Here is an 11,274-nt window from a genome sequence, read left to right on the forward strand (position 1 = left end):
CAGGCTGTCTTCAAACTTGTGATCCTTCTGTCTCAGCCTCCTGAATCACTGGGATTACAGGCCTGCACCACCCTGGCCTGCTCAGCTCTAGGTTTTTGTTTTCTATGTTAATTTTCTATTGCTGCTGAAACAAATTACTCCAAACTTAGTGGCTTGAAACTATACACATTTTATTCTCCTACAGCCCTGGAGATCAGAAGTCTAAAATTCAGGTGCTGGATGTGCTGTTCCTTCTGGGGGCTCTGGGGGGAAATGCCTGGTCTTTTCCACATTCCTTGGCTCCTAGCACATGGCTCCAACTGCTCATTCATTCCATGTGTCCTTTTATTGAGTCGCTCTTACAAAGAGCCTTGTGATGATATTGAGCTCAGCCATATAATCAAGACTTATCTCGCCAGCTCCAGATCTTAATACAATCACATTTGAAAGCCCCTTTTGCCACAAGGCAGCGTGTTCACAGGTTCCTGGGATTAGGAGACATATTTGGAGGTAGCTTTTCAGCCTACCACATTTTGTTTTCTCCTTAGAGATTTTCCTTACTTCCCAAGAACCAAGAACACAGTGAGAAATGTGCCTTATTCAAGATCTATTTATTTCCTTGTGGGAGGCTTTCAGAGTACCTAAAGGTCTGTACCGCCAGAAGCACACATTCCCATGAGAAGGTTTCAACAGTATTCATAGGTTTTGCTGCAAACCTTAGGAATCAGTCTCTCTAGGGTTAGTTTAAAAATCTTAATTTGCAAAAATGTTTCCTCTGGTTCTACCCATAACTTACTCATTTCGAGTGGGTGAAGCATCATGAGAGGTCGGAGCTGAGGCTGAGGGGATGTGGGGAAGAGAAGCTCGGGGGCTCTGGCTTCTGGCTCAGCCCCCTCATAACCATGCCTTCTGCCATTTCTCCTGCAGAGCTGCTGGACCTTCCATCAAGTCAGCAGTCCTGTCCTGTGTGACCACACAGGTGAATAGAGACTTCATGCTCTAGAATTAGAGACAGGGAAAGACTGGGAATAAGTTAAGGGCTATCCCAAAAAGTACATCTGGAACAAATCTTCTCTGATCCCCTCTACCAAGGGTTAAGTATGACATCTCCTCACTTTGAATCTTTCTCGCTCTGAGAAGGTCATAACACTGTTTCCTCAGAATTATATCATAACCCTGTAGCCCTTAGCCTGTCACATCAACAGAGACAACTGAATAGGACACAGAAATCAATTAAGGAGATTTTATTGATGCACTAGGATGGGTGGGGCAGTGGACAGAGAGTGGAGATAGAAGTCGCTCTGAGAACCCCCGTGAGATGGGGGAGTTCAGCACAGAGGGAGGGCCTGCTCCGGGTATCTCTGCTCCTGAGAAAGTCCACAGAGCAAAGCAGCAGAAGAGGAGCTCAGGACAGAAAGCACCTGGCAGAAATGATGTGTTGGGAGAGACCTGAAAGGGAAGCACCGTGATTAGGAGCTGACGTCCAAGGATGTGCCTGTCGGCTGGCCAGGGCAGGACAGCAAAGGTCCCTTCAGCAGGCTTCTGTCCTGGAAATCGGAGTCGGGAAGAGTCACGGCTTGCTGCCTCTGAAGTAGGAATACAGCGCCTTGGCTGTGACGCCCCGCTGCCCTCCTGGTTGGCCTGCGTCCGGGGCCTGTGACAACGGAGCGCTGCTGTGCCGGCTGCCGTGGTCTTCAGTTCCCAGCACCACCTCCCTTGTGTGGTCATCGACCCACTCTGCCCTAACCTCTGTGGGCTCGCTCTCCCCGGGCTCTCTGGCCACACTCGTGTGAGTGCCGCTCCCCTCCTGTCTTCCTGTCACAGTGCTTTCCCCAGTCTGAGTCTGTCCACCTGGCACGGACTCTCCTACCTCAGAGTGTGTCCATTTTTGACTACTGCCTGTGTGACTCTCAGCCTGGCACCTGCCCTGATCTGTGGTCTGGGTGTGTGACCCTGTCTGTGTCGGGATTTGTCCTCCTGTCACAACCTGGCTGGTCTGGATCCTGTCCTGACCCTGTGTCTCCGTCTGCCTGGTCTGGCCAGAGAAAGACCCCTGTGTCTGGGTGCCAGTACTTCCCGTCTGATGGCTGCTGTCCTGTCCCACAGTCTGGCTGTGTATCTGGGTGTGTGACCCTGTCTGTGTTGGGATTTGTCCTCCTGTCACAACCTGGCTGGTCTGGATCCTGTCCTGACCCTGTGTCTCCGTCTGCCTGGTCTGGCCAGAGAAAGACCCCTGTGTCTGGGTGCTGATATTTCCTGTGTGATGGCTGCTGTCCTGTCCTACAGTCTGGCTGTGTATCTGGGTGTGTGACCCTGTCTGTGTTGGGATTTGTCCTCCTGTCACAACCTGGCTGGTCTGGATCCTGTCCTGACCCTGTGTCTCCGTCTGCCTGGTCTGGCCAGAGAAAGACCCCTGTGTCTGGGTGCTGATATTTCCTGTGTGATGGCTGCTGTCCTGTCCTACAGTCTGGCTGTGTATCTGGGTGTGTGACCCTGTCTGTGTTGGGATTTGTCCTCCTGTCACAACCTGGCTGGTCTGGATCCTGTCCTGATCCTGTGTCTCGGTCTGCCTGGTCTGGCCAGAGGAAGACCCCTGTGTCTGGGTGCCGGTACTTCCTGTGTGATGGCTGCTGTCCTGTCCCACAGTCTGGCTGTGTATCTGGGTGTGTAACCCTGTCTGTGTCGGGATTTGTCCTCCTGTCACAACCTGGCTGGTGTGGATCCTGTCCTGACCCTGTGTCTCGGTCTGCCTGGTCTGGCCAGAGAAAGACCCCTGTGTCTGGGTGCTGATACTTCCTGTGTGATGGCTGCTGTCCTGTCCTACAGTCTGGCTGTGTATCTGGGTGTGTGACCCTGTCTGTGTCGGGATTTGTCCTCCTGTCACAACCTGGCTGGTCTGGATCCTGTCCTGACCCTGTGTCTCGGTCTGCCTGGTCTGGCCAGAGAAAGACCCCTGTGTCTGGATGCTGGTACTTCCTGTTTGATGGCTGCTGTCTTGCTGCCCAGCCTGGGTGGCACCTGTCTGGGTTTGAGCTGCAGGTCCAGTCACAACCTCACCTGTCTGTTCGCTGGTCTTCAGTTGTCTCTCTGACCCCCTGTCCTCTACTTTTGGGGTCTGCTCCACATAGCCTGCTCCTTGTGTCTGCTGACTCCCCCTCTCCTGCCTCTGGGACTCAGCCTGCCTGTCATGGCTGCTGACCTGTGCAGAGCTGGTGTCCTGACCCTGGGTCCGAGTCCCAGTCCCGCCCTGGCCTCTGGAAGCCTGCTGGCTCTGTGCACGGCTGCTTGCCTCTTGATGTTGTCCCTGCCCATCGCTTCCCACTTCAGAGCCACTTCTCTGACATTCCCCCAGCTCTTTTGAAGACCCAGAGTGTTGGTTTCCAGATTCTCGAGAACTGCAAGCACCCCCAGGACTCTGGTTCAGGGTCTTAAAACAGGCCTGGGCAACCTTAAACACCAAAACCAGGAATTCCTTGAATTCCACAGTGCCCGTGTGGTCCTCATCCAGCAGGCGCAGGACCTCATCCACAGTGGCTGCATCGTGGGGTCTCTGGAAACAAGACGAGGACAAGTCAGCATCCCTCCCCTCAGGAAGGTGTGGTCAGGACAGGTGGCCCAGCTGCTAGGCTTCCCAGCCCTGCAGACTAGCAGCCCACCCTCTAGCTCTGCACACATTTTGCTCTAGCAGCATTAATACTTATCTGCCTCTATCTTTTTTAGTCCTGTCTCTCTACTTCATGTGTAAGCACCTATTATTTTGTATCCTCTGTATCTGGTACAGTTTCTGGCCTTCAGGATAATTGGGTAAAGCTGTATTGAAGAATGAATGCATGTGTTCATGGTGCAACTGTTTGGGCTCTCAGGATGATTGCGGGGGTGGGGGGCTATGCTTGGAACTTTGCCTCTGTTACAGAGGCTAGATTCTCTGTAGCAAGCTCCATGCAAAGAGAGGTTAGCGGGAACCTGACCCCATGGGAGTTCTGAGAGCTCCGCACAGAGGCTCAAATGTTTCACCAAGGTGGGGTGTGATGGCCGGCGGGGGGGGGTGGGGGGCGTTCAGAAGGACCATAGGCTGCTCTGAGCATGCAGAGGCAACATCCAGCTGTGCCCACAATCCCTTGTTCCCAAGGACTTCATCGTCCTGATTGCTTTAGATTCAACATAAGGCCCTGGTTCTGATTTGTTGGGTAGAGGCTCCCTCCACCCGTTAATAACCCATGCTCCAAAATCTCACTTCTGATGTGAGCAGTGAGCTAAGTTTTTGAATGACTTCTTTGTGCAAGATACAGAACTCTGTTCCTAGTGAAGGCCTAATGGATGATCAAATTTCAGATAGGCATGAGAAGCGTTTAGTCTAGCGAGTTGAGGATACAGAAAGCAGCAATCATCTTCTTTTCTAGAACATTTCAAGTCTGTTTCTTTCTTGAGCTGTCCCTTTAGTGTCCTGTTACCTTGTCTTCAAGTTAGAATTAACTAACACCAAGAACCAGGACCAAGAACTTTGTCCTTCTCTAAGGACCAGGGCCTGTCCACCCCCATGACTTTCTCTTGCTCTTTTTTCCTGCCCCAACAACTGCCCTCAGTACTGGCAGGCCTTGATTTACTTGCTGCCTCCTTGAATCCCCCAGCAAAGCTTCTGCAGCAAGGTCACTCTCTATGTCCCTCCCGGGCTCAGCCATCATACCACTATGACATCTGCAAACTCTTGCTCCAGGAGTCTCTTGAGCTCCCCTCGGGAGAGCACGGTGCAGTCGCCCTCCGTCCTGGCATAGCGCCCGAAGGCCTCAATGATCCCACTGATGTTTCTCAGTAACTGGGGCATCTTTGAGGTCAGGCTGCAAAAGACGAAAAGCCCCTGTGAGGGTCCACAGCGCTTCAGTGTTTCCTCAGAGGTCTTCTGCCTCTCGTGTGTGCTGCTTCCGTCTCTCTGCCCGCCTTCCTCCTTCCCCATGGTGCATTTTAGGTATGGGCAGGAGGGCACACAGTGACTGGAGGCAAGACCTAAGTCAGCATTTAAGTGCCAGCCCCGACACCTGCCTGTCATGTGAGCTGAGTCAAGCCGTTTCACCTCTCCATGCCTCCGCTTACTAATTGTGAATAAAGACCACTCTAGTACTTACTTTAGAGGGTTATTGGGAAGATTTAAAGAGATAATTCATAAAAAAGCACCTGGCAGATGCCTGGCTTAGACTAAGTGCTAGCTATTAAATGTCATTATTGTTATTATACGCATATGCACATATATAATTTGTGTATATCTACATATGCACCACTGCTTACAAAGCATTTTTCTGTGCATCATCTCTTGTCATCCTTGTTAGCTTACTTTTTTATAGGTGAGGAAACAGGCTCAGAAAAGTCAGATTTGCCCAAGACCACACAGCTTTAAGGGACCAAGAAATCCTTGAAGCCATTTCAACACAAATGCAATAGGTTTTCTGGAATGTTCCCTGTCGACAGGGATCATTTTCTATCACAAGGGTGCTAGGGTCTGACTGGGGATGCTGGAAGCTGGTAAGTACACTCATGGCAGACCTCTGTGTCGGCTGGGAGCCCAGCTGGGAATCCAGGGCCTAGCTCTGTCCTCTTCTGCCTCCTTGTGAGGAGGTGTTCAGAAGAGGCTGAGCTGCCACCTGTTGACAATACTGAGGAGGGGTGTCTTCTTTGGGTGTTTGGTCTTTCCATTTTGAGGGTCCAAGTTTCTCTGCATGTGACCTCTGCCCCCAGCCCTGGGACCTCTCGGGAGGTGAGCTTGCACATCAGGCATGTGACAGCGTCAGGCCTAGAGTCCTGGTGACCTATGAGGAGCAGATCCCAACTGAGAGGAAAGAATCCACTTTCATTAACCAGGAATCTGGGGGCTGGGTGTGGCTGAATGGGCAAGAGGCAGGGCCACTGGAGACGCATTAAGCAGAAGCCCAGGGGGACCAAAAGTAGGAGATGGTACCAAAGATCACCGTGACAGCTGGAAAACCAGGGAAGGTAAAAGAGAAGACGTGGGGAGAGGGCAGACAGCTAGAGAGGCCTGAGAGGAAGGGGCCAAAGGAGACTTGGGCGCTGGAAAAAGCAAGTCAGTGTGGCTGGAAAGACTGAGAAGGTGCAGACCCAGGTGTGCTGTCTGGTGGAGTAGCAGGTCAGCGGGTGAGAGCCTTCCATAGGGAATTTAATCAGTCCTTTCTATGACCTTGTCACCAACAATCTCAGTCTACATCAAGTACATAGCTGAGAACATTGTTCCTCAACCTAGATGAAAATATTTAATAGTATTAAAGTAGCAGACTTTTAACACTGACCCATTAACAGTCAAAATACTTCAGATTCTTAGACCTACAAACTCATCTTGCCTAAATCTATCACCCTGCAGCAGGGGAGAAGACATGTAGGCCCTTCCTCCCTGACGTGACTGGAGCTCACCCTCTGGGTTGGCGGGAGTGAACTGATTCTGATCGCACAGACTCTAGGCACTGCAAAGAACCCTCCAGGACCTTGGGAGCAAGAGATCTTTGCTGATCTAGGCAGGCACAAGGGCGACTCCGTGGTTGCTGCCCACACAGCTTCCCAGCTAGAGGAGCTGCTGCCAGACCAGCCTCAGGGGAGGAAGAGAAAGCTCAGCTGCTACACGAGAGCGCCATTTCCCAATGGATCTAGCTCCAGGTCTGCCTGGGCCCGGAAGGAACATCTTCTGTCCACAGCCAGCACCTATGGATCACAGCTCACGTCTGACAGCCTTGTTTTTATGAGCTCAGATCACCAAGACACTGAAAATGAGAAGAGTTTCCTTAGAGGAGACTTACCTAGTGTCCAGCAGGATGAGGCAGTGGCTGCTAGGCAGTGTGTGAAGTCCAGGTCAGCGGGTGAGAACCTTTTATAGGGGATTTAATGGAGCTCCTGTTTTAGACAGGATGTCCCCACCCTCCAGGAAGGCTTGATTCATCCGAGGTTCAGCCCAGCCCCGCCTCACCTCCGGTCTTCTCCATTTCACCTTCTGACCGGGGCTGTATCACCCTGATGGTCGGCCCTTCCTACCACATTTGGGGCCATTCTAGCTGGGTCTAGATGGACGCCCCCTTCCAATGAGCTGGGCTCAGCAATGCTTGGCACAGGTCAGGCTCATGGCTATCACTCCCTGTCTCCATAAACTTGCAGTCTTAGGTCGCTTTTCAAGGTTTTACGCAAACATCTGAGAACATATCTGTGTGCCAAGGGTTCATTCTTTTCAACGTGTATTTTCTGGTGGCGTTGCCGTTACTTATAATATGTTTTGAATTCTTGTTTTGGGATGGCCTTTCTTACCTAGTTTCTGACACACAAGAAAGCTAGTTTCATTTCTTTAGGATTTTGGTGTCATTTTTTAAAACATTAAAATAACAAGAAAAGGTTAAACACTTCCCGCCCCATGCTATGAATAGACACGTTGTATAGTTGGTAAGAAGCCTAACGTGGTCTCCCCAGGAAAGGGGGAGCTCAACTGGTTGACTGCTACCTACATTTTCTGGAAAGCTCATCCCATTTCAGACACAGGGCTAGGGCCCTGGCGGAAGGCGGGGCACATTGTGGAATAAGATGGCAGCTGTTTTTTTAACTCTCAGAGTTTATAGCCCGGCTGTAGCAGGGGAGACTCCCTGAGAGGTTAATGGTAATGACAGTCACCATTCGATCTGATTTCCCTTCATTTTCATGACCGTCTCATTCCATCTGACCCCCTGACAGTCCTCTGAGGTGGGCTGAGCCCATTTTAATAGTGAGGACACTGACAAATCCTCCGAGAAGTGGCTACTCAGTGAAGAGGGGTGGGGCTGGACCCCAGCCCCTGCAGCTCCCCGCCCTGGCGCTCTCACAGCACGCTGCCTCTTGTTCTTCTCTCAGTGACTTTTGACACTCTACAGACCTCAGATTCATCATCATTTCATGAAGTGCCACCATCTGTGAGGACTCCGAGAAGGAAGCTTTCTGCCTCTGAAGAACTGGCAGCTTCAGCAGGAAGTAGATTCAGCTTCTCCTGACTCTGGATGGGCCCACCACCTGCACTGCCCTCACTTATACCTCTGTGTGCAGCAGAGGGGAGAGGGAATGGCAGTCAGGAGGGAGGGAATTGGAAGAGCTTTGGTTGCGGCCCTGGCACGGACGGGACGGCAGGATCTCCAGCACTTCTGGTGGGAAGAGCCTGGGTGGACTGCACACTGCAGCAGGGCAGGCCACAGGGTCTGTGGTTGGAGAAAACTGTTCACATGGGAAGGGGCTGGCTCCGGTCCCAGGGCCAAGGTGGTGTGGGAGAACTGAGCGGGACAGAGCAGAGCGGTGGCACAACACTGGGAGCCGGAGCAGGTGGAGGTTGCTGTGATAACTAAGAGAAGGCTGGAATGAGGGGGACATTGAAGAACAAAAGAGTCTCCAGCAGTTTAGATTTTCCTTCTGTGGATGATGTCCTGAGACTTATCCTATAACTTCCAGAGAGATTTGGGAGCCAAGGGAAAGTAAGTTAGGGGCAGCTAACCACATGCTTTATCTCTGAGGTGACTGAGTTATGCATCATCACACCCAACTTACAGATGAAGAAACCAAGGCACAGAGAGGCTTCATAAGCTACCCAAGTCACATCCTCTAGCAAGTGATAGATCTGAATTTGAATTCAGGCCTACCTGCCTCTGAAGCCTGTCTTTACCTGTGCCTGGGGCAGGACTGAGCCTGTGGGGTGGCCAGCTGGGCTGCTGGGGCACCACAGAAGTAGAATAACAAGTACATTTGTGTGTTGAGTCCGGGAGGTTAGCAAAACTGTGGTGGGGCTAGGGGAGATGACAGGGGACAGACTGACAGTTTCTGAGTGAGTAAATTTGTTACTTTGTAAAGTTTATGGAGAGTTGTTTTAAATTAGTGACTTAGTTATATTTTATAGGTGTGCTGGAGGGAAGAGAGAGGCCAGGGCCCTGATCAGAAGTTGTCAAATGCTCATCCTCTGCTCACTCTGCCTTCCAGGAAACAGAAACACCTCAAAGCTACACGCACTCATTTAGGCACTTGGATTCCTTGTTGCACATTTTCTTCACAATCTGTTGCTGACCTCTACTTGATTTACTATTATTTGATTCAGCCAAGATTTGCTAAACTTAGAGGACTACAAATGAGATCTGCTTACTAAATCAGTCTAATTGGGTGAAGAGGCCATTCATACCAAAATAACTATTTAATAATGAAAGAATTTCATAAAATATTCAAATAGAAAATATAGTCAAACACCACGTGTTGTGCGTCACAGGATCAGTGCTCAGGAGCATGGCGGGTGAAGACCTATTTAGCAACACCCCTCTGCCCATGCTCATTTGCTAACACCGAGGGTCTGCCATGTGCAGACACTGTGACAAGAGCTGAAACGCATCGTTTCATTTCACCTCACAACCACTCTATGGCAGCAGAGCTATTGTTCCAATTTCACAAATGGAAAATGGAAAAACTTACCATTTAAACAACTGACCTAACATCCCAAAGACAGAGATAAATGGTGAACACAGGATAGAACCTCCACCCACCCAACTTCAGAACCCCGTCTCTCAGCCCCTCTGCCCTCTCTCTTGGCTGGGCTTCTTGAACATGGATCTCCTTCGACTTAAACCCAGGTTGGAGTGGCATGTTCCAGCTCAGCCCTAAATGGACCAGCTGAAGGACCACGGAGGGTAACGAGTAGGGCAAGCTCACAGACCCAGTGGCTCTGTGGACTCTGGGGGAAACCCAAGGGAAGAATCCCCCTTCACCCTGATGTCCACTACCCTGCACTTCAGGGGCACAATCTAGGACATTTGGCCAAAGCGTTGGTAAGCTCAGCCTGGGAGAACTGCTGGGCTTTTACGGAGGGAGCCTTCCCTGGTTTCTCTCCTGCCACATGTCATGGTCATGTCATCATCTCCTGACTGTTCAAAGGTTTGTCCCAAGGAGGAAGGGACTTAAGGGGACCAACAGAGGGTGTCCTGTGGACAAACATCGTCTGTCTAGCTGAGCATCTCTTCCAGCGCAGCTTCATCAGTATCTGCCACCATGTCCTACTGGCTGGTGAATGGGAGGAATAGGGAGGTGCCAGGGTCAGCCATCTGGCTTCTCTGGGGTCAGGTGGCAAGTGACTGCTAACTCTGAGAAAGCCTGGCTGTCATAACAGCAGCAGCCAATCCACCCCTTGAAGCAACCTGCTCACAGGACACCTTCGCCTTTACCCAAGAGTACACAGTGGTGATGTGGGACAGGGGCTGGCAGTGGGGGTGGCTAACAGGTGGCTGTTAATATCTCCCCTCCAAAATATCAGCTGGAAAAATTCTGATTCTTTAGAGAAGCTAGAGAGCTGTTGTCTGAAGTTGATTGGGTGAAGGGGGAATTGTCTGGCGTCTGTTGGCCACACATCCTAACTGAATGATTGGGTGTTGGGTGCATATTCTTGCAAGGGTTGGGGGGGAATCCTAGTGAACAGCTCTGGGATTCCTTATCCTCTCTGTACTTCAACAAGAACTTATTCTCCCCAAACACTCCACATAGGCCCTAGTCGAAGCATCCCAGAAGCCCAAGTGCCAGGTCCAGCCCTGGAAATACCAGGAAGGATTAGGCAAATACCTGAGATGTCCCTGTTGACACAGTTTCCAGTGGCTTAGTGAGGATCTGGGGAACTTTTGGGTCTAATCCCTGACTTGACAGGTTGTGTTGGCTTTGTTGTTTCTGAGTTCCAGTCCAGGTGGAGGCACATGATTTGGGCAGGAACCTTGGAGTGTGCCATTTCTCAGGGACTCTGAATACCCCAGATCCAGGTGTCCAACCCAGAAGCAGAGCTCCAAGGGCAAGCGAGCGCAGTTCCCACCCTCCTCCTTCCCACTGGAAAGAGAAGAAGGATCACAGCAGGAGTGGGGGCGAGGGGAGCTCTTCCTTCTCCTGCTTCGCCTTTCCCAGAACTCGGCAACGTCCTCGTGCTGCCAAGGGCTTGTTGGCTGATGTCACGGCTCACTACGTCCTTGGTCCTGGTCAAAACCGTGGACCTACCGTCCTCCTCAATACAGCTCTCTCTGCCTCCTTGACTCCCTGCAAACTCTTCATTTGGCTTGAAGCCTTCTCCGTCTCCTCCAGGGGATGCCCTCCACCCGTTCAGAACAACCTGAATATCACTTCCCCCACAACAGATTCCCAGAGTGTCCCAAACAGACGAGGTCTCTCCTAACCTCTTAGCTCAATACTCCTGTTGCTGCACCTTTCACAGAACTTCTTTTACACTATCATGATTATTGCTTGTTTATTTGCTTAATCGTCTTGGTAGATTATGCTCCTTTT

At 51.1% G+C, this 11,274-nt stretch overlaps 1 protein-coding gene across 1 annotated transcript; it reads right to left on the bottom strand.

Annotated features, from left to right (window-relative positions):
• Positions 1-1,549: 1,549 nt before the first annotated feature.
• CRNN (cornulin) lies at positions 1,550-4,801 on the bottom strand (the record flags this gene model as incomplete). The annotated part of the gene is made up of 3 exons (XM_081308777.1): positions 1,550-2,595; positions 2,953-3,529; positions 4,664-4,801. 3 exons carry the CDS (start codon positions 4,799-4,801, stop codon positions 1,550-1,552), a joined length of 1,761 nt encoding a protein of 586 aa, XP_081164903.1.
• Positions 4,802-11,274: the final 6,473 nt, after the last annotated feature.

Source organism: Spermophilus citellus, assembly GCF_964194105.1.
Source record: "Spermophilus citellus genome assembly, chromosome: 9".
NCBI classification, from domain to species: Eukaryota; Metazoa; Chordata; class Mammalia; order Rodentia; family Sciuridae; genus Spermophilus; species Spermophilus citellus.